This window comes from Peromyscus maniculatus, chromosome 12 (assembly GCF_049852395.1).
Source record: "Peromyscus maniculatus bairdii isolate BWxNUB_F1_BW_parent chromosome 12, HU_Pman_BW_mat_3.1, whole genome shotgun sequence".
Lineage (NCBI taxonomy): Eukaryota > Metazoa > Chordata > Mammalia > Rodentia > Cricetidae > Peromyscus > Peromyscus maniculatus.
Window position 1 is genome coordinate 10,187,625 of NC_134863.1, and position 23,289 is coordinate 10,210,913.

The window sequence follows — 23,289 nt, forward strand, 5'->3', positions numbered from 1 at the left end:
CTGTTGTATGGCCTCATTGCAACACTGGCAATGTCCTGACAAGTAAAGACCTCATATATGTCTTTAGCTTTTACCAGTCTATGTTCCTTGACTTTAAGTGCCATGCTAGGTGATTTCAGTCAAGGGAGATTTCAGGCTGATATCTATCATGGAACCTTTGACTTAATGGATGAGAAAGGGTCTGCCCTTTGGGTGATCTTTGGTGCTTTTAGAGACATCCTTGCTTCAGCCTCCAATATGCAGAGACTGTGTTTGTGAGTTTTCCTAAAATATTGCCCATGTTCCTCATAATACAGGTTATACACCCGAGGGGGTCAGCTCTCCAGACACCTGCAGGAGGTGCCTGTCCCCTGTGCTGTCACTACTCGAGTCTCTCACTCTTGGCGTGGTCTGACCTGTCTCTTCTTTCCTGGGGACATGAGTTTATGCTCTAAGGAGTCTCTCTTCTCTACGTGGCTTTACTTTTTCTACTTCAGTAGGCTCACAGCCCAGGCCCATCAGAACTACGTCTGCATCCCTTGGATTCTCTCAGTCTGCAGTTTTTTTTTAACTTCCTATTGTGCACTATATCTGTAGGTTCAATGCATACTGTCCTCTTCTGACCTGTGTGTGACAGAGAGACAAGATTCTCCTCTAGCCCCCCCGACTTTCATCTCCGTTCTTGTTACCTCTTGCCACCCTCTCCCTCGCTCCAGCCACTTCCCTTTCATTATTGCCATGTTTCTTGGTCTGGAAAACCTTGGAGGCCTATGTGGTCCATTTTTCCAGTTACTTTATTGGTTATTTTGTGTACTGGAACACGTTGTCCAGGCAATGTGGACTAATTCCCACACATGTTCTCATCTTGTCCTGGGTGTTCCAGGTCTTTCTGTAATCATTTATTGTCTCACAAAGCTCATGAGATTGAAAAGATCAGTGGAGAGAACAGAAAAGAACCTTTTTCAGAAAAATATGTCTGGAAAGTCAGTTGACTCTCTAGAAAGGGTGTGGATCAGACCTTTATTACATGTATATAGATAAAAGTCTCCTGATGGCCAGCTGAGGTTGATGAGAGTAGCAGCTATCCTGCGTTCAAATCATCTCAGAGACTGATTGAACTCTGTGATTTTTATCATAAGGTTACTTTTCTGTGGTTCTTGAGTGTGTAGCAGTAAAAGCACATGTGGTAAAGACTGAGATCAATAATTTGAGCCTGGAACCTTCATGGTTGACTGAGAGAACCAGGTGCAGAAGGGTCACTTCTGCTGGATGCACTGCCAGCTGTTGAGCATCCCAAATATAATGAATGTAAAAAGAAATTTTTTGAAAGATTTATTTAATCCTTACATGATACAACTATTCTTTCACACTGCTTAAGATTCAGATTTCATAGAAAGGAAAATATATCTGTTCCTCATTTCTCTCCAGACCTGTACGGGGCCTTAATTTGTCTTCCTGGAAGACAGTCCAGTGACAACCCAACCATATTTTCCATTAGATTTAGTTGCCATGGAAGAATCCTCTTGTACACTGTAAAGATTTGTCACTTGAATTGATTTAATAAAAGGCTAATTGGCCAGTAGCCAGGCAGGGCGACCAAACTGAGAATGCAGGGAAGAGGAAGGGCAGAGTCAGGAGTCCCCAGCGAGACCCAGAGGAAGCAAGATGAGAATACTGTAGGGATAAAAGGTACCACACCACGTGGCTAACTATAGATAAGATATGGGTTAATATAAGTGAAAGATCAAGTTATTAATAAGCCTAAGCTACCGGCCAAGCATTTGTAAATACTATAAAGCCTCGGACGCAATTATTTCAAAAACAACTGCTGAATGTTTAGGTGTTGCTGAGGGGACAGAAAAGTCTGATGATATTTAGACCCATGTACTAAATCCATGCAGTTTTATCCACATCAAGCAAAGATGCCCTGTAATAATACTAAGTCCTGTGAGCTGAGAGTCGCTTCCTTTCCCCTAGTGTCCCCTGAACCTACCACCAGTGCGGCCTCACCCCGCTACAAGAAACATCGACGAGTGAAGACTGTGAGGGTAAGAGGGCCTTTCCTTTCTCTGAGGTAGAAAGGTTACCTCAGTAGTCCCCTTGTGCTTCAGTGGGTATCACATTTCATTCATTAAACTGATCTGAGTCATCACGGATATTAGAGAGCTTATTTAGGAAGAGGAGGGAATGGAACTGTACCAACTTGGTCCTGATCAAGACAGCATACATCACAATGTGGCACAACTTTGTGTCCTGCTGTATGAGTGATCCCACCAAGGTGGGGGCCTCTAGTTTACACCAGTCCTCATGGTTGAAAGATCCTCTGAACATCCTCAACTGGACACACTAAGCTTCCAACCATATACTCAAGTTATTTGTAAACCATAGTCTAGAAACAAAAAATACCTTAGTGAAACATAAAAGTTTTTATAGATGGTATGTGATGTAAGTTTTGCAACCCTCTATAGGCCAGATAGGTTTACCTGATCTGCCACTGAATAAGAAAAAGTATGCCCAGTACTAGTTTGTATCATAAAGGACAGAGTCCCAGATCTCTGTGACATAATCGAATAATGTACCCATTAATATAGTCTCTTTGTTACTACTCTTCTCTGTCCTGATTTCAGTCACACGATGTTAGTGGGCAAAACAGCTTTGTAGACATTGCTCAGCATGATCATGACATTAAATATTTTCTTTCCTATTGATTGCAGGCGAAGACCAAAAAACATAGATGTGGTATGTATTGTGGGATCATTTTCCTAAGACAAAACTGAGGTAGGAATTGTGAAAACACTGGTTGTATTTTGTGTGATACACCACTGTGATGTAAGATATTAATGATATGAGAATTGTTGTGTTAATTTTTCTCTTAGATTCTTTTGAAGGCAAGGGCCACAGCAAGTAAGTAATCATGGATATTTCTATGGTTCTTGTGTTCAAAAGAAATCTTTTGTTATTTGAGGGTATTGTACTTCAATTCTTGTTTAAATCTGTTTTCCCCCCAAAAGTAGGATGCCTTTTTCACAACCTAATTTCCAGTTACTGATGTGTAAATTGAAAATCAGAATACAAGGTAACTACAAAAATGTATTCAAACCTCATCTCAGATATGCAGGGTCAGTTACATGCTTGTGTTCCTTCATAAATGAGTTAACTAGAACTCAAGAGGTAGTGATGAGGCTCCTTAGCTGTGCATCTTAAGAGCCACTTCTTACCTCATCAAGGGCACAGTAATCCCCGTGGAGAGCTCTGTCCTCTTACATCTGTGTGCAGTAAGGCAGATCGATAGGGATCCCAAACACTGCAGTGACAGCTGTGGTGGTTGGAAGTCCTAGGAAATGTCACTCAGCATGCAACAGACAGTCACTGCTTTGAATGGTAGAGGAGCACAGTGCTCCTTTTAAGATGACAGAGTCTCACAATTAAATAAAATATACAGAGGAGTAGGATGGATATTTCTAAAATGGGTTTCTCTGGGATCTGGAGAATAGCATGAACAGAGTAGACAACAGAAGCATGGGCCCAAAGAGGAACACAATTTAAGGACATGTGCACTGAGAACTGCAGTCACCACCTGGAGGTTGATGTGTGCTACCTCATTCTCTGAGAATATATTGCTTTTGGGGGCGGGTTTCAGGGACTCACAGTTTGTCCTTATCTATACTGGAACTACCTACTTATGTACCATACTGGCCTAGAAATCACAGAGCTTCACCTCCTCTGCCTACAGAGAACTGTTATGAAAGCAGTGCACTCCATATCCAGTGGGAATACATCTTTAAAGGTTGGGTACACTCTGCTCCATGTGTTTTTCCTCTCAGGGTTGGTCAGTGCCTGTGATTTGAAGGTGAGCACTCATTAGGTACATGTATTCAGCAAGGAAACACACACACTGTCACACTGCCATGAATTTAGGACTTGCCTACACCACCAATGCGGTGCATGCTGGAGTGTGCAGTGCACTCAGTGATGCTCCTGAAACACCACTGTGACTCTGATGATGGTGCCTGGAGAATGGGCATGCCATGGAGTATACTAAAACAGACTGGTTTCCTCTATTTTCTGCCATGAAACTGACATAACTGTCTCTACTGTTAATGCATGCCAGTTTCCAGAATTAAAAGAAGACTCTTTGGGAAAGGGAAGATATCCCCCAAGGATGCTGAAGTACCGGAAGTCCAGGCAGACACTTCCGGCCATGTACCATCTACTGAAAGAGAAGGTACTGTTGAAATGCACTAATCTCATTGGGTGACATATGGTAGTTGTGGATCATCATTGTATGATAGGAGGGAAAGGATGATATAACCACAGTTTCCTGTGTAGATAATGTTGACTTGCATAGTTCCTCAGCTGAAATTCAACCACACGATTTAAGAATGTAATGTAAATTCACCTTTGGCAAACATTGAGTAACAAGAAACAGAAGAAAGGTGAACTCAATCTTGTCTCTGTCACTGTCCCTTCATCTGGTGTAGGCAGGAACAGGTGAGGCAACCTCTCTGTTACTTTCTCCCACATACCGGTGATGTAGATGAACTGAATGTAAACAAGCTCAAGATTGACATGGTCATTGTCAAAATTGTCAAGAGTGAGCACAAAATTTGAAACAGATAACAGCATTTCTAGTCTGACCAAAGGGGAGTGGGTCTCTGGAGTAGTGTGTCACACCCTATGCTTATGGGAAAGAACAGAGGCAAGGTCATGGAAGGAGGTTTCTGTGTTCTTCCTTTTCAAAGGCATCATGGTAGCCTTGTCAGGGGTAATATTCTTGGGTTCATCTCTGTCATTTGAAGGCAGTATTTCAACACTTAGTGCTTATCCCCATTTACCACTACCAAGTGTCCAAGCCTGTCATTGCACTTAGTAGCTCTCCATGGAATCTGTGCATAAGGTTCTTTCCCAGTTTGTGTGATAAAATACTATGACCCAAACATGCCAAAGAAGGAGTGCTTGTTTTCCCATGATACCATGAGTATGGTGTGCATATTTGCTGAGAAATCATAGATACAGGAGCCTGAGGCAGAGGTCCAGTGCAACAGAAATAGAGAAAAGGATTGTTTCTTTATGCTCAGCTCACCTTCTCCTTCTACAGTCATGGATCTCAGTCCAGGAGTAATGTACTAACAGCTGAACCATTTGCTACCTCAGTTAACCTTGTCAAGATAATGCCATAGAGGCATCACCAGAGCCCTGACCTATCAGTTGACTCCTGAGATTTGCCATCACCATGCCCATAAACAGTGGTGATCAGTTTGGGGTTTCAATCTATGATAAAGCCAGTCTCTGGTGAGGGACAACCTACTCCTGGGCATTCAAATATACATTTGAAGTACTTACAAAATGGTCCTGGTGGTAAAGAATGAGCAGATCCTGTTCCCAGCTCCCTGGGGACATTGGTAGTAGTACCTACTAGGTCCTCTGTGGACCATTTAGTCCCTCCTTGTAGGACATCGCAGACTGCTAAGTAGTTAGCAGGCTTCTCTAGCAACACTAGCCTCATTCTTACCTTAGCGATGTCCTGATAAATAGAAGCCTCATGTGTGTCATTAGCTCTAAGCAGTCTATGTTCCTTAACTTTAACTGGCATTCTGTGTAATTTGAGTCAAGGAGGGTTATAGGGTGATATCCTTCTTTGATCCTTTAAATTAATGGATGACATAGGGAGAAAGGATCTGCCCTCTGGATGATCTTTGGTGCTCTTAGAGGCATCCTTGCCTCAGCCTCCAATATGCAGAGACTGAGTTTGTGAGCTTCCCTAAAATACTGCCCATGTTTCTCAGAATAAATTGTATGGACAGGAGAGGATCAGTTCTCTATGCACCATAATGTGTGTCTGTTTCTTACGCTGTCAGTACTTGAGTCTCCCACTTTGGCGTGGTCTGACCTGTCTCTTCTTTCCTGGGGACATGAGATTATGCTCTAAGGAGCCTCTCTTCTTTAAGTGGCTTCCCTGTCACTTTTTCAGTAGACTCACAGCCCAGGCTAATCAGAACTATGTCTGCTCCTCTAGGATTCTCTCATTCTGCAGATTTTTTTTTTTGCTCTCTATCATAGACTATAACTGTGGATTCAGTGTGTAGTGCCTGCTTCTGGGCTGTGTGTGACAGAGAAACAGGATTCCTCTTCTAGTCACTCCCTTTCTGTCTCTCTTCTTATGATCTCCTGCCCCTCTCCTTCCCCAGCCACTTCTCTTTCATAATTGCCACAGAAGCTTATGTGGTTCCTTCTTTGTGTTACCTTATTGTGGGTTCTCCGTACTGCAACACATTGTCCATGCAATGGGTCCTAAGTCCCAGACATGTCCTTATTCTCAGTCCCGGGTGTTCTAGGTCTTTCTGTAATCACTAAATGTCAGTTTCTCACAAAGCTCATGAGACTGAAAAGATCACTGGTAGAGAGCAGAAAAGACCCTTTTCAGAAAAACATGCCTGGAAAGTCAGTTGAGTCTCTAATAAAAGTGTGGATCAGACCTGTACTACAGGTACATAGGTAAAAACTTCACCTGAAGCTGAAGAGAGTAGCCATTGCCCTACCCTGAAAGTCATCTCAGGGACTGATTGTACTCTGTGGTTTTTATCATAAGATTTGTTATAGGGGACCAGTGAGATCTTAGCAGTAAAGGCACTTGCTGTAAAGACTGAGATCAATACTTTGAGCCTGGAACCTACATGGTTGACTGAGAGAACCAGGTACAGAAGGGTTACTTCTGCTGGATGCACTGCCAGCTGTTGAGCCTCTCAAACAGAATACATATAAAAAGAAATTTTTGAATGATTCATTTAATCATTACACCACATAATGGATTCTTTTACACTGCTTGAGATTACCATTTCCTACAAACAAAAAAAAAATCTGCTCCTCATTTCTCTCCAGAGCTACTCTCTCCCTTTATTTCTCTTCCTGGAAGACAGTCCTGCAACAACCCAACCATATTGTTCATTAGGTTTAATAAGATGTTCCAAGTCCAGTTGCTTTTACTCACATCAAGCAAAGATGCCCTGTAATAATACTAAGTCCCTTGAGCTGAGAGTCGCTTCCTTTCCCCTAGTGTCCCCTGAACCTACCACCAGTGCGGCCTCACCCCACTACAAGCAACACCGACCAGTGACGACTGTGAGGGTAAGAGGGACTTTCATTTCTCTGAGGTAGAAAGGTTACCTCGGTGGTCCCCTTGTGCTTCAGTGGGTATCACATTTCATTCATTAAATTGATCTGAGTCATCACGGATATTAGAGAGCTTATTTAGGAAGAGGAGGGAATGGAACTGTACCAACTTGGTCCTGATCAAGACAGCATACATCACAATGTGGCACAACTTTGTGTCCTGCTGTATGAGTGATCCCACCAAGGTGGGGGCCTCTAGTTTACACCAGTCCTCATGGTTGAAAGATCCTCTGAACATCCTCAAGCTGGACACACTAAGCTTCCAACCATATACTCAAGTTATTTGTAAACCATAGTCTAGAAACAAAAAATACCTTAGTGTAATATAAAAGTTTTTATAGATGGTATGTGATGTAAGTTTTGCAACCCTCTATAGGCCAGATAGGTTTACCTGATCTGCCACTGAATAAGAAAAAGTATGCCCAGTACTAGTTTGTATCACAAAGGACAGAGTCCCAGATCTCTGTGACATCATCGAATAATGTACCCATTAATATAGTCTCTTTGTTACTACTCTTCTCTGTCCTGATTTCAGTCACACGATGTTAGTGGGCAAAACAGCTTTGTAGACATTGCTCAGCATGATCATGACATTAAATATTTTCTTTCCTATTGATTGCAGGCGAAGACCAAAAAACATAGATGTGGTATGTATTGTGGGATCATTTTCCTAAGACAAAACTGAGGTAGGAATTGTGAAAACACTGGTTGTCTTTTGTGTGATACACCACTGTGGTGTAACATATTAATGATTTGAGAATTGTTGTGTTAAATTTTTTTTCTTAGTTTCTTTTAAAGGCAAGGGCCACAGCAAGTAAGTAATCATGGATATTTCTATGGTTCTTGTGTTCAATAGTAATCCTTTGTTATTTGAGGGTATTGTACTTCGATTCTTGTTTAAATCTGTTTTCCCTCCAAAAGTAGGATGCCTTTTTCACAACCCAATTTCCAGTTACAGATGTGTACATTGAAAATCAGAATACAAGGTAACTACAAAAATGTGTTCAAACCTCATCTCAGATATGCAGGGTCAGTTACATGCTTGTGTTCCTTCATAAATGAGTTAACTAGAACTCAAGAAGTAGTGATGAGGCTCCTTAGCTGTGCATCTTAAGAGCCACTTCTTACCTCATCAAGGGCACAGTAATCCCCGTGGAGAGCTCTGTCCTCTTACATCTGTGTGCAGTAAGGCAGATCGATAGGGATCCCAAACACTGCAGTGACGGCTGTGGTGGTTGGAAGTCCTAGGAAATGTCACTCAGCATGCAGCAGACAGTCACTGCTTTGAATGGTAGAGGAGCACAGTGCTCCTTTTAAGATGACAGAGTCTCACAATTAAATAAAATATACAGAGGAGTAGGATGGATATTTCTAAAATGGGTTTCTCTGGGATCTGGAGAATAGCATGAACAGAGTAGACAACAGAAGCATGGGCCCAAAGAGGAACACAATTTAAGGACATGTGCACTGAGAACTGCAGTCACCACCTGGAGGTTGATGTGTGCTACCTCATTCTCTGAGAATATATTGCTTTTGGGGGCGGGTTTCAGGGACTCACAGTTTGTCCTTATCTATACTGGAACTACCTACTTATGTACCATACTGGCCTAGAAATCACAGAGCTTCACCTCCTCTGCCTACAGAGAACTGTTATGAAAGCAGTGCACTCCATATCCAGTGGGAATACATCTTTAAAGGTTGGGTACACTCTGCTCCATGTGTTTTTCCTCTCAGGGTTGGTCAGTGCCTGTGATTTGAAGGTGAGCACTCATTAGGTACATGTATTCAGCAAGGAAACACACACACTGTCACACTGCCATGAATTTAGGACTTGCCTACACCACCAATGCGGTGCATGCTGGAGTGTGCAGTGCACTCAGTGATGCTCCTGAAACACCACTGTGACTCTGATGATGGTGCCTGGAGAATGGGCATGCCATGGAGTATACTAAAACAGACTGGTTTCCTCTATTTTCTGCCATGAAACTGACATAACTGTCTCTACTGTTAATGCATGCCAGTTTCCAGAATTAAAAGAAGACTCTTTGGGAAAGGGAAGATATCCCCCAAGGATGCTGAAGTACCGGAAGTCCAGGCAGACACTTCCGGCCATGTACCAACTACTGAAAGAGAAGGTACTGTTGAAATGCACTAATCTCATTGAGTGACATATGGTAGTTGTGGATCATCATTGTATGATAGGAGGGAAAGGTGATGATATTACCATAGTTTCCTGTGTAGATAATGTTGACTTGCATAGTTCCTCAGCTGAAATTCAACCACACGATTTAAGAATGTAATGTAAATTCACCTTTTGCAAACATTGAGTAACAAGAAACAGAGGAAAGGTGAACTCAATCTTGTCTCTGTCACTGTCCCTTCACCTGGTGTAGGCAGGAATAGGTGAGGCAACCTCTCTGTTACTTTCTCCCACATACCGGTGATGTAGATGAACTGAATGTAAACAAGCTCAAGATTGGCATGGTCATTGTCAAAATTGTCAAGAGTGAGCACAAAATTTGAAACAGATAACAGCATTTCTAGTCTGACCAAAGGGGAGTGGGTCTCTGGAGTAGTGTGTCACACCCTATGCTTATGGGAAAGAACAGAGACAAGGTCATGGAAGGAGGTTTCTGTGTTCTTCCTTTTCAAAGGCATCATGGTAGCCTTGTCAGGGGTAATATTCTTGGGTTCATCTCTGTCATTTGAAGGCATTCTTTCAACACATAGCGCTTATCCCCATTTACCACTACCAAGTGTCCAAGCCTGTCATTGTACTTATTAGCTCTCCATGGAATTTGCGCATAAGGTTCTTTCCCAGTTTGTGTGATAAAATACTATGACCCAAACATGCCAAAGAAGGAGTGCTTGTTTTCTCATGATACCATGAGTATGGTGTGCATATTTGCTGAGAAATCATAGATACAGGAGCCTGAGGCAGAGGTCCAGTGCAACAGAAATAGAGAAAAGGAGTGTTTCTTTATGCTCAGCTCACCTTCTCCTTCTACAGTCATGGATCTCAGTCCAAGAGTAATGTACTAACAGCTGAACCATTTGCTACCTCAGTTAACCTTGTCAAGGTAATGCCATAGAGGCATCACCAGAGCCCTGACCTATCAGTTGACTCCTGAGATTTGCCATCACCATGCCCATAAACAGTGGTGATCAGTTTGGGGTTTCAATCTATGATAAAGCCAGTCTCTGGTGAGGGACAACCTACTCCTGGGCATTCAAATATACATTTGAAGTACTTACAAAATGGTCCTGGTGGTAAAGAATGAGCAGATCCTGTTCCCGGCTCCCTGGGAACATTGGTAGTAGTGCCTACTAGGTCCTCTGTGGACCATTTAGTCCCTCCTTGTAGGACATCGCAGACTGCTAAGTAGTTAGCAGGCTTCTCTAGCAACACTAGCCTCATTCTTACCTTAGCGATGTCCTGATAAATAGAAGCCTCATGTGTGTCATTAGCTCTAAGCAGTCTATGTTCCTTAACTTTAACTGGCATTCTGTGTAATTTGAGTCAAGGAGGGTTATAGGGTGATATCCTTCTTTGATCCTTTAAATTAATGGATGACATAGGGAGAAAGGATCTGCCCTCTGGATGATCTTTGGTGCTCTTAGAGGCATCCTTGCCTCAGCCTCCAATATGCAGAGACTGAGTTTGTGAGCTTCCCTAAAATACTGCCCATGTTTCTCAGAATAAATTGTATGGACAGGAGAGGATCAGTTCTCTATGCACCATAATGTGTGTCTGTTTCTTACGCTGTCAGTACTTGAGTCTCCCACTTTGGCGTGGTCTGACCTGTCTCTTCTTTCCTGGGGACATGAGATTATGCTCTAAGGAGTCTCTCTTCTCTAAGTGGCTTCCCTGTCACTTCTTCAGTAGACTCACAGCCCAGGCTAATCAGAACTATGTCTGCTCCTCTAGGATTCTCTCATTCTACAGATTTTTTTTTGCTCTCTATCATAGACTATAACTGTGGATTCAGTGTGTAGTGCCTGCTTCTGAGCTGTGTGTGACAGAGAAACAGGATTCCTCTTCTAGTCACTCCCTTTCTGTCTCTCTTCTTATGATTTCCTGCCCCTCTCCTTCCCCAGCCACTTCTCTTTCATAATTGCCACAGAAGCTTATGTGGTTCCTTCTTTGTGTTACCTTATTGTGGGTTCTCCGTACTGCAACACATTGTCCATGCAATGGGTCCTAAGTCCCAGACATGTCCTTATTCTCAGTCCCGGGTGTTCTAGGTCTTTCTGTAATCACTAAATGTCAGTTTCTCACAAAGCTCATGAGACTGAAAAGATCACTGGTAGAGAGCAGAAAAGACCCTTTTCAGAAAAACATGCCTGGAAAGTCAGTTGAGTCTCTAATAAAAGTGTGGATCAGACCTGTACTACAGGTACATAGGTAAAAACTTCACCTGAAGCTGAAGAGAGTAGCCATTGCCCTACCCTGAAAGTCATCTCAGGGACTGATTGTACTCTGTGGTTTTTATCATAAGATTTGTTATAGGGGACCAGTGAGATCTTAGCAGTAAAGGCACTTGCTGTAAAGACTGAGATCAATACTTTGAGCCTGGAACCTACATGGTTGACTGAGAGAACCAGGTACAGAAGGGTTACTTCTGCTGGATGCACTGCCAGCTGTTGAGCCTCTCAAACAGAATACATATAAAAAGAAATTTTTGAATGATTCATTTAATCATTACACCACATAATGGATTCTTTTACACTGCTTGAGATTACCATTTCCTACAAACAAAAAAAAAAATCTGCTCCTCATTTCTCTCCAGAGCTACTCTCTGCCTTTATTTCTCTTCCTGGAAGACAGTCCTGCAACAACCCAACCATATTGTTCATTAGGTTTAATAAGATGTTCCAAGTCCAGTTGCTTTTACTCACATCAAGCAAAGATGCCCTGTAATAATACTAAGTCCCGTGAGCTGAGAGTCGCTTCCTTTCCCCTAGTGTCCCCTGAACCTACCACCAGTGCGGCCTCACCCCACTACAAGCAACACCGACCAGTGACGACTGTGAGGGTAAGAGGGACTTTCATTTCTCTGAGGTAGAAAGGTTACCTCGGTGGTCCCCTTGTGCTTCAGTGGGTATCACATTTCATTCATTAAACTGATCTGAGTCATCACGGATATTAGAGAGCTTATTTAGGAAGAGGAGGGAATGGAACTGTACCAACTTGGTCCTGATCAAGACAGCATACATCACAATGTGGCACAACTTTGTGTCCTGCTGTATGAGTGATCCCACCAAGGTGGGGGCCTCTAGTTTACACCAGTCCTCATGGTTGAAAGATCCTCTGAACATCCTCAAGCTGGACACACTAAGCTTCCAACCATATACTCAAGTTATTTGTAAACCATAGTCTAGAAACAAAAAATACCTTAGTGTAATATAAAAGTTTTTATAGATGGTATGTGATGTAAGTTTTGCAACCCTCTATAGGCCAGATAGGTTTACCTGATCTGCCACTGAATAAGAAAAAGTATGCCCAGTACTAGTTTGTATCACAAAGGACAGAGTCCCAGATCTCTGTGACATCATCGAATAATGTACCCATTAATATAGTCTCTTTGTTACTACTCTTCTCTGTCCTGATTTCAGTCACACGATGTTAGTGGGCAAAACAGCTTTGTAGACATTGCTCAGCATGATCATGACATTAAATATTTTCTTTCCTATTGATTGCAGGCGAAGACCAAAAAACATAGATGTGGTATGTATTGTGGGATCATTTTCCTAAGACAAAACTGAGGTAGGAATTGTGAAAACACTGGTTGTCTTTTGTGTGATACACCACTGTGGTGTAACATATTAATGATTTGAGAATTGTTGTGTTAAATTTTTTTTCTTAGTTTCTTTTAAAGGCAAGGGCCACAGCAAGTAAGTAATCATGGATATTTCTATGGTTCTTGTGTTCAATAGTAATCCTTTGTTATTTGAGGGTATTGTACTTCGATTCTTGTTTAAATCTGTTTTCCCTCCAAAAGTAGGATGCCTTTTTCACAACCCAATTTCCAGTTACAGATGTGTACATTGAAAATCAGAATACAAGGTAACTACAAAAATGTGTTCAAACCTCATCTCAGATATGCAGGGTCAGTTACATGCTTGTGTTCCTTCATAAATGAGTTAACTAGAACTCAAGAAGTAGTGATGAGGCTCCTTAGCTGTGCATCTTAAGAGCCACTTCTTACCTCATCAAGGGCACAGTAATCCCCGTGGAGAGCTCTGTCCTCTTACATCTGTGTGCAGTAAGGCAGATCGATAGGGATCCCAAACACTGCAGTGACGGCTGTGGTGGTTGGAAGTCCTAGGAAATGTCACTCAGCATGCAGCAGACAGTCACTGCTTTGAATGGTAGAGGAGCACAGTGCTCCTTTTAAGATGACAGAGTCTCACAATTAAATAAAATATACAGAGGAGTAGGATGGATATTTCTAAAATGGGTTTCTCTGGGATCTGGAGAATAGCATGAACAGAGTAGACAACAGAAGCATGGGCCCAAAGAGGAACACAATTTAAGGACATGTGCACTGAGAACTGCAGTCACCACCTGGAGGTTGATGTGTGCTACCTCATTCTCTGAGAATATATTGCTTTTGGGGGCGGGTTTCAGGGACTCACAGTTTGTCCTTATCTATACTGGAACTACCTACTTATGTACCATACTGGCCTAGAAATCACAGAGCTTCACCTCCTCTGCCTACAGAGAACTGTTATGAAAGCAGTGCACTCCATATCCAGTGGGAATACATCTTTAAAGGTTGGGTACACTCTGCTCCATGTGTTTTTCCTCTCAGGGTTGGTCAGTGCCTGTGATTTGAAGGTGAGCACTCATTAGGTACATGTATTCAGCAAGGAAACACACACACTGTCACACTGCCATGAATTTAGGACTTGCCTACACCACCAATGCGGTGCATGCTGGAGTGTGCAGTGCACTCAGTGATGCTCCTGAAACACCACTGTGACTCTGATGATGGTGCCTGGAGAATGGGCATGCCATGGAGTATACTAAAACAGACTGGTTTCCTCTATTTTCTGCCATGAAACTGACATAACTGTCTCTACTGTTAATGCATGCCAGTTTCCAGAATTAAAAGAAGACTCTTTGGGAAAGGGAAGATATCCCCCAAGGATGCTGAAGTACCGGAAGTCCAGGCAGACACTTCCGGCCATGTACCAACTACTGAAAGAGAAGGTACTGTTGAAATGCACTAATCTCATTGAGTGACATATGGTAGTTGTGGATCATCATTGTATGATAGGAGGGAAAGGTGATGATATTACCATAGTTTCCTGTGTAGATAATGTTGACTTGCATAGTTCCTCAGCTGAAATTCAACCACACGATTTAAGAATGTAATGTAAATTCACCTTTTGCAAACATTGAGTAACAAGAAACAGAGGAAAGGTGAACTCAATCTTGTCTCTGTCACTGTCCCTTCACCTGGTGTAGGCAGGAATAGGTGAGGCAACCTCTCTGTTACTTTCTCCCACATACCGGTGATGTAGATGAACTGAATGTAAACAAGCTCAAGATTGGCATGGTCATTGTCAAAATTGTCAAGAGTGAGCACAAAATTTGAAACAGATAACAGCATTTCTAGTCTGACCAAAGGGGAGTGGGTCTCTGGAGTAGTGTGTCACACCCTATGCTTATGGGAAAGAACAGAGACAAGGTCATGGAAGGAGGTTTCTGTGTTCTTCCTTTTCAAAGGCATCATGGTAGCCTTGTCAGGGGTAATATTCTTGGGTTCATCTCTGTCATTTGAAGGCATTCTTTCAACACATAGCGCTTATCCCCATTTACCACTACCAAGTGTCCAAGCCTGTCATTGTACTTATTAGCTCTCCATGGAATTTGTGCATAAGGTTCTTTCCCAGTTTGTGTGATAAAATACTATGACCCAAACATGCCAAAGAAGGAGTGCTTGTATTCTCATGATACCATGAGTATGGTGTGCATATTTGCTGAGAAATCATAGATACAGGAGCCTGAGGCAGAGGTCCAGTGCAACAGAAATAGAGAAAAGGAGTGTTTCTTTATGCTCAGCTCACCTTCTCCTTCTACAGTCATGGATCTCAGTCCAAGAGTAATGTACTAACAGCTGAACCATTTGCTACCTCAGTTAACCTTGTCAAGGTAATGCCATAGAGGCATCACCAGAGCCCTGACCTATCAGTTGACTCCTGAGATTTGCCATCACCATGCCCATAAACAGTGGTGATCAGTTTGGGGTTTCAATCTATGATAAAGCCAGTCTCTGGTGAGGGACAACCTACTCCTGGGCATTCAAATATACATTTGAAGTACTTACAAAATGGTCCTGGTGGTAAAGAATGAGCAGATCCTGTTCCCGGCTCCCTGGGGACATTGGTAGTAGTGCCTACTAGGTCCTCTGTGGACCATTTAGTCCCTCCTTGTAGGACATCGCAGACTGCTAAGTAGTTAGCAGGCTTCTCTAGCAACACTAGCCTCATTCTTACCTTAGCGATGTCCTGATAAATAGAAGCCTCATGTGTGTCATTAGCTCTAAGCAGTCTATGTTCCTTAACTTTAACTGGCATTCTGTGTAATTTGAGTCAAGGAGGGTTATAGGGTGATATCCTTCTTTGATCCTTTAAATTAATGGATGACATAGGGAGAAAGGATCTGCCCTCTGGATGATCTTTGGTGCTCTTAGAGGCATCCTTGCCTCAGCCTCCAATATGCAGAGACTGAGTTTGTGAGCTTCCCTAAAATACTGCCCATGTTTCTCAGAATAAATTGTATGGACAGGAGAGGATCAGTTCTCTATGCACCATAATGTGTGTCTGTTTCTTACGCTGTCAGTACTTGAGTCTCCCACTTTGGCGTGGTCTGACCTGTCTCTTCTTTCCTGGGGACATGAGATTATGCTCTAAGGAGTCTCTCTTCTCTAAGTGGCTTCCCTGTCACTTCTTCAGTAGACTCACAGCCCAGGCTAATCAGAACTATGTCTGCTCCTCTAGGATTCTCTCATTCTACAGATTTTTTTTGCTCTCTATCATAGACTATAACTGTGGATTCAGTGTGTAGTGCCTGCTTCTGAGCTGTGTGTGACAGAGAAACAGGATTCCTCTTCTAGTCACTCCCTTTCTGTCTCTCTTCTTATGATCTCCTGCCCCTCTCCTTCCCCAGCCACTTCTCTTTCATAATTGCCACAGAAGCTTATGTGGTTCCTTCTTTGTGTTACCTTATTGTGGGTTCTCCGTACTGCAACACATTGTCTATGCAATGGGTCCTAAGTCCCAGACATGTCCTTATTCTCAGTCCCGGGTGTTCTAGGTCTTTCTGTAATCACTAAATGTCAGTTTCTCACAAAGCTCATGAGACTGAAAAGATCACTGGTAGAGAGCAGAAAAGACCCTTTTCAGAAAAACATGCCTGGAAAGTCAGTTGAGTCTCTAATAAAAGTGTGGATCAGACCTGTACTACAGGTACATAGGTAAAAACTTCACCTGAAGCTGAAGAGAGTAGCCATTGCCCTACCCTGAAAGTCATCTCAGGGACTGATTGTACTCTGTGGTTTTTATCATAAGATTTGTTATAGGGGACCAGTGAGATCTTAGCAGTAAAGGCACTTGCTGTAAAGACTGAGATCAATACTTTGAGCCTGGAACCTACATGGTTGACTGAGAGAACCAGGTACAGAAGGGTTACTTCTGCTGGATGCACTGCCAGCTGTTGAGCCTCTCAAACAGAATACATATAAAAAGAAATTTTTGAATGATTCATTTCATCATTACACCACATAATAGATGCTTTTTCACTGATTGAGATTACCATTCCCTACAAACAAAAAAAATCTGCTCCTCATTTCTCTCCAGAGCTACTCTCTGCCTTTATTTCTCTTCCTGGAAGACAGTCCTGCAACAACCCAACCATATTGTTCATTAGGTTTAATAAGATGTTCCAAGTCCAGTTGCTTTTACTCACATCAAGCAAAGATGCCCTGTAATAATACTAAGTCCCGTGAGCTGAGAGTCGCTTCCTTTCCCCTAGTGTCCCCTGAACCTACCACCAGTGCGGCCTCACCCCACTACAAGCAACACCGACCAGTGACGACTGTGAGGGTAAGAGGGACTTTCATTTCTCTGAGGTAGAAAGGTTACCTCGGTGGTCCCCTTGTGCTTCAGTGGGTATCACATTTCATTCATTAAACTGATCTGAGTCATCACGGATATTAGAGAGCTTATTTAGGAAGAGGAGGGAATGGAACTGTACCAACTTGGTCCTGATCAAGACAGCATACATCACAATGTGGCACAACTTTGTGTCCTGCTGTATGAGTGATCCCACCAAGGTGGGGGCCTCTAGTTTACACCAGTCCTCATGGTTGAAAGATCCTCTGAACATCCTCAAGCTGGACACACTAAGCTTCCAACCATATACTCAAGTTATTTGTAAACCATAGCCTAGAAACAAAAAATACCTTAGTGAAACATAAAAGTTTTTATAGATGGTATGTGATGTAAGTTTTGCAACCCTCTATAGGCCAGATAGGTTTACCTGATCTGCCACTGAATAAGAAAAAGTATGCCCAGTACTAGTTTGTATCACAAAGGACAGAGTCCCAGATCTCTGTGACATCATCGAATAATGTACCCATTAATATAGTCTCTTTGTTACTACTCTTCTCTGTCCTGATTTCAGTCACACGATGTTAGTGGGCAAAATAGCTTTGTAGACATTGCTCAGCATGATCATGACATTAAATATTTTCTTTCCTATTGATTGCAGGTGATGACTATAAGACATAAATGTGGTATTTATTGTGGGATCATTTTCCTAAGACACACCTGAGGTAGGAATTGTGAAAACACTGGTTGTATTTTGTGTGATACACCACTGTGATGTAACATATTAATGATTTGAGAATTGTTGTGTTAAATTTTTTTTCTTAGTTTCTTTTGAAGGCAAGGGCCACAACAAGTAAGTAATCATGGATATTTCTATGGTTCTTGTGTTCAATAGTAATCCTTTGTTATTTGAGGGTATTGTACTTCGATTCTTGTTTAAATCTGTTTCCCCCCCAAAAGTAGGATGCCTTTTTCACAACCCAATTTCCAGTTACAGATGTGTACATTGAAAATCAGAATACAAGGTAACTACAAAAATGTATTCAAACCTCATCTCAGATATGCAGGGTCAGTTACATGCTTGTGTTCCTTCATAAATGAGTTAACTAGAACTCAAGAGGTAGTGATGAGGCTCCTTAGCTGTGCATCTTAAGAGCCACTTCTTACCTCATCAAGGGCACAGTAATCCCTGTGGAGAGCTCTGTCTTCTTACATCTGCCTGCAGTAAGGCAGATCGATCGGGATCCCAAACACTGCAGTGATGGCTGTGGTGGTTGGAAGTCCTAGGAAGTGTCACTCGGCATGCAGCAGACAGTCACTGCTTTGAATGGTAGAGGAGCACAGTGCTCCTTTTAAGATGACAAAGCCCACAATTAAAGTACAGGGGAGAGTGGGATGAATAGTTCAAAGTCGATTTATCTTAGATCTGATGTATTCCTGTAAGTTTTGGAGAAAAGCATTAACAGATTAGACAATATTGGCATGGGCACAAAGAGCCACAAAATTTAAGGACAGTGTGCACTAAGATTTCCAGTCATCATTCATTTAATGATCTGTGCTGCATCATCAATCCAGCAATTCATTTAAATTTTATTTTTTTAATTATTATAATTTTATTAATTTTGATATATTTATGCACCGTATTTCATCTTATTCATCCCTTATAACTCTTACTGTTCATAGATCCTCTCCCTTTTTACATTTTTCCAAATTTTATCCTTAAAAAATAACTTGCTAGTCCATTTTATGTTAAACATATATGCAAACATGTAGGGGCATCCACTGAACCTGGGATAATGCTACAGGGACAACACCTTTAATTAATCTCTCCCTCCCTCACACAGAAGCCATAAATTACCAATAGCTTCTTAGTTAGGGGTGAGAAAGGTTTTTGAACCTCTCTTCCCTACAAACCACACTGTTGACCTCTTTGATCTTATATGGGTCCTATGCGAGCAACCAACAATATACTTGTAAAGGAGAGCTGGACAGTGAGCAGTAAGGCTACTTCCTGTCATGGGTAGTTAGACTCCATGTTGCCTATTCCATTTTTGCTCTTGGTGCATTTACACAGGCAGCAGGGAAGAGTGCCACTGGGCATCATTCTATCCACATTGGTGGTGTCTACATGCTCGGGCTCTCACCAGTGAGCTGATGTGTTAAGTGGCGCTCTTATGGTGATTGGCTTAGTACATGCCTATCGTGTCTAAAAACCCGAGTTTCATCCCAAGTACTCAATGTAATGTACCCAGGATTACACAGTCTGTAATCTTTGATTTAGAGTGGTAGATTCAAGAAAGTCATAAGTTCAAGACCAGCCTTTTCTAAATAGTGAATTTTAGGCCAGCCTGGGTTAGAGGCCTTTTTCATCAACAAAACATAACAAATAATCAATGAAAAAACAAAAATAATAAACTGAAATAGAAGATCTGTTGATGGAAGGAGAGTGTATAGAAGCTGACTCTGCCAGTAACAGGTTGACTGAATTGCAGAGGTTGGCCACATGCCCATATATATGTATGTGATTAGCACAAATTGAACTTGGTGAATTACTTAGGGAGACTAAAAGAGCACAGAGCTGGTAAGGAGTGGAGAGATATGAATGGAATCAAGAGAGTTAGGGTGATGAGTGGAGATGAATATGATCAAAATACATTTTATGGAATTCTCAAAGAATCACATATTTTATTAAAAACGATGAGGGAACAGTGAGCAGATAAGACGCACTGCCATGCCTTGTGCAGCCACTGCCTTCCTCTTATCTCTTGGCACCTCGAGAGTAGTTACACCATGAAGCACTAGACCCCTTTTCTTGTCGGTTCATGTTGAGGGTTTATACAGGGTTGGCCAATTTAAAGGAACTGTTTTTTTTTTTTTTTGGTCTAACGTTCATGTGACAATTTCATTTAGAATAACTTAGATTCTGAGTCATCACAGAAGGCACAAGCATAAGTCACCTCTCAGTGTGGGTCCTTGATGATCAGAGTCACTTGCTGAGAGGTACCTGGTAGGATGAAGATGTTGGAGAAAGGCTGTGTTTACTAATTCAGAGACCTTCTACAACTTATTTTGGAAGAAATACATAATTGGAGTCAGGGATCAAAGGCACAGCATCTATCTCTTTGCTTATATCTGGCAGGGACTTTGATCAGAGCATCATGGATATGCCTAACATGGTACCCAAGGTTAAAAAGTTAGAGGAATACACAGCTGCTTACCTTCTGAACCTACTTAAAGTGATACCATATGTCCTGCATGAGCTGTGAAATATCCCGGATAAGAAAAGAATGAAATTAAACAACCACTGGTCACTGTTGTGTAGCACACTAAACACTTGCTCAGGATTCAGTCATTCTTGTCTAATTGAATTGTTTTTACATTTCACAAACATCATAGAACACTTGTACAATCCATGTGCTTTTCCTTAGGGTTTAACATATCTTTTACACCGATAAGACTCCTGGGGGTCCTTATGAATTTTTAGTTCACTGGTGCAAAGATGTGATCACAGCGGGATTGCATAGATTTCACTGTGTCATGATGCTCTAACTGGGATTTGAACGCTGCGTATCAGTCACCACACCAACGTAACATAGTCACATTGCTCTTCCTTCTCTTTTGTCACATCTGTACTAATTTAGACTTTACCTACATCATGTGACCATAATAGTCTTTATCTACATCATCATGTGATGCATAATTAATTGGACACTGACACAGTGATCTTCCTGAAGCACCATTCTAATTACAGTGACTTACCTGAAAATAAATAAGGAGATCAAGTGACAAACACTCAACTATTCTAAGTTTCCTCTGTTTGTCTGCTGTGAAGCTGACATAACTTTCCCTGTTGTGACTGCATTCCCTGTTTCTGCAGTACTAAAGAAAAGGACCATCAAAACAACCGTGATCCCACTTGATACAGATGGACCACAAATCATCTCCGGTACCTCCAAAGAAACATACATTAAAACAGAAGGTACTGAGGGAATTATGTTCAGTTATGTAAAATAGATGCCCTTTATACTATGCACTATTTATAAATCTATAGAGACGTTTTGCTGTAGTTTTTAGTGTGTAGATACTGTTAATTTATCTAGCTTATCTGTAGAAATACAACCACAGAATTTAAATAGGATAAATAGGTTTAAAGGTTAAAGGTAACCTTTGCCTTTCATTAAGTAGTGGTAAACCATAGGAAACCTGAGATTTTCCTATGAATGAGTATGGCTTCACCTGGGGTAGGCATGAATGACTGAGCCACCCTCTCAGTCACTTTGTCCCAGACATGGATGATGCAGATGTGGAAAGTCTCAAGAGTGATCTGTTTAATGTCCAGAATCTCAAGAATGAGGATGAAATTTGAATTAGATAAAGGCATTTCTAGTCAGGTCCATTGGGAGAGAGCCCTAGGCATGGTCATCTTAGACCTTGTACTTGGGAGGCCAAGGGAGTGGGAAAGATCAGCAAGGACACAGAAACCTGTGTGCTTTTCCTCTTTCCAGTGCATAATAGTTAACACTGGTAGGGTTAAGGGTGCTTTGCTCCTGGTTCTGTTATTTAAAGACTGTATTTCCAAGAACACATAGACTGTTCTTCCTCTGCCACTCCCAATGCACAAGCGTTGGAATGTTGTTATACCTCTCCTTGGAAATTTTGTTAGGATTACTTTCCCAGAGGCAGTGGGCAAAGAAAGGTTTAGTTTGCCATATAGTTTGAGTTTGGAGTCCATAATTGGGAAGCAGTAGAGGCAGAAACTTGAGGGAGACTGACCTTGCAACCAGAGCCCAGAAGCAAAGAAAAATGAATGAATGTACTCTCCTGACTTTTCTTACTTTTATACTGCCCAGAATCCCATCGAAGGGAATGCTCGTACCCATAGGGAACAGCTCTTCTCATCTAACTTAATCTAATCAAGATAAACCCCAAGGGCATGCCCAGAGGACACAGACCTCATCAGTTTGACAGCTGGGTTTCAGCATCATGGAGCCTATGAAGTGTTGTTTTTCACTTTTGAGTATAACCTGTATCAGGGCCAATTTATCTATAGGGAACAACTTTCTCTCCTTACCAGGACCCATAGGTAAATGTCTTATAGTGTGATCCCAGTGATGCCCGAGAAACAGGTTCTCTCTCTTTTTCTCCCAGGTCTTGTAGCAGCACTTCATGGACCCCACAGGGTGGAGTGGCTAAAGAGACCCAAGAATGGCTTTTTGTTCTGTCAAAACCCCAAGGCTACAATGTCCTGGGAGTAAGGGCTCAGTGTATGACTTTAGCTCTTTTATTTCTTTTTCTTTTTTTAGTTTCTCAAGATCTCTGTGTATTTGCCATGACTATCCTGGAACTTCTTTGTAGACCAGAATGGCCTTGAATTCATGGAGATCTGCCTGCCTCTGCCTCCTGAGAGCTGGGATTATAGGTGTGCACCTACCACCTGGTGACTTGAACTCTTTTGTAGGCAGTGTTCCTCACCTCAGACTGACATACAGGATGGCCGAGACAAGGGAGATTAGAGGTCTGACATCCATCTTAGATCCTGAACTCTAGCACACACTTGGCCCCATTTCAGAAATTCTTGGTTTAGCCTTCAATATTGAGAACATTCAACATTCAGTTCCTAGGACTAAAGGACTATAGGCACTTGGGTATCGGCTATCTTGGCACCTATCTGGTCACAGGGCTGTGTCTGTCCTCTGTGCTGTCACCATTTGTATCTTTCACTTGTTATAGGCTTTCCTGACTTGTCTTCTTTAGGGGAAGGAGTTCATAATCTCAGAAATGAGTTTCCTGTGTCTTCCTTGGAGCCTCTTCATTAGGCTCGAGGCCCTTGATCCCCACAAGTGTGTTGGCTTCTCCTGCATTCTCTCATTCTTTAGCTGTGTTTGGCTCCACCATAACAGGCAGTGTTTGTAGAATTAATGCATTGTGTTACTCACTGTATACTCTGGGTCTCCTGCTTGTGAGTAGCGTGTCCTACAGAGCCCCATGACCCCACCTCTAGCCGCACACACTTCATATCCC

General features: G+C 42.1%; 1 protein-coding gene across 1 annotated transcript in view; it reads left to right on the top strand.

Annotated features, from left to right (window-relative positions):
- Nucleotides 1–3,422: 3,422 nt before the first annotated feature.
- The window catches only part of LOC143268193 (uncharacterized), a 91,691-nt gene continuing 71,824 nt past the window's right edge, over nt 3,423–23,289 (top strand). Inside the window, exons 1-8 of the mRNA XM_076549336.1 lie at nt 3,423–4,204; nt 7,034–7,104; nt 7,772–9,284; nt 12,115–12,185; nt 12,853–14,365; nt 17,192–17,262; nt 17,930–17,954; nt 21,146–21,247. Of these exons, the coding sequence (XP_076405451.1) occupies nt 14,245–14,365; nt 17,192–17,262; nt 17,930–17,954; nt 21,146–21,247 (319 nt within the window). The 5' untranslated portion in view covers nt 3,423–4,204; nt 7,034–7,104; nt 7,772–9,284; nt 12,115–12,185; nt 12,853–14,244. The remainder of the gene's footprint in view (nt 4,205–7,033; nt 7,105–7,771; nt 9,285–12,114; nt 12,186–12,852; nt 14,366–17,191; nt 17,263–17,929; nt 17,955–21,145; nt 21,248–23,289) is intronic.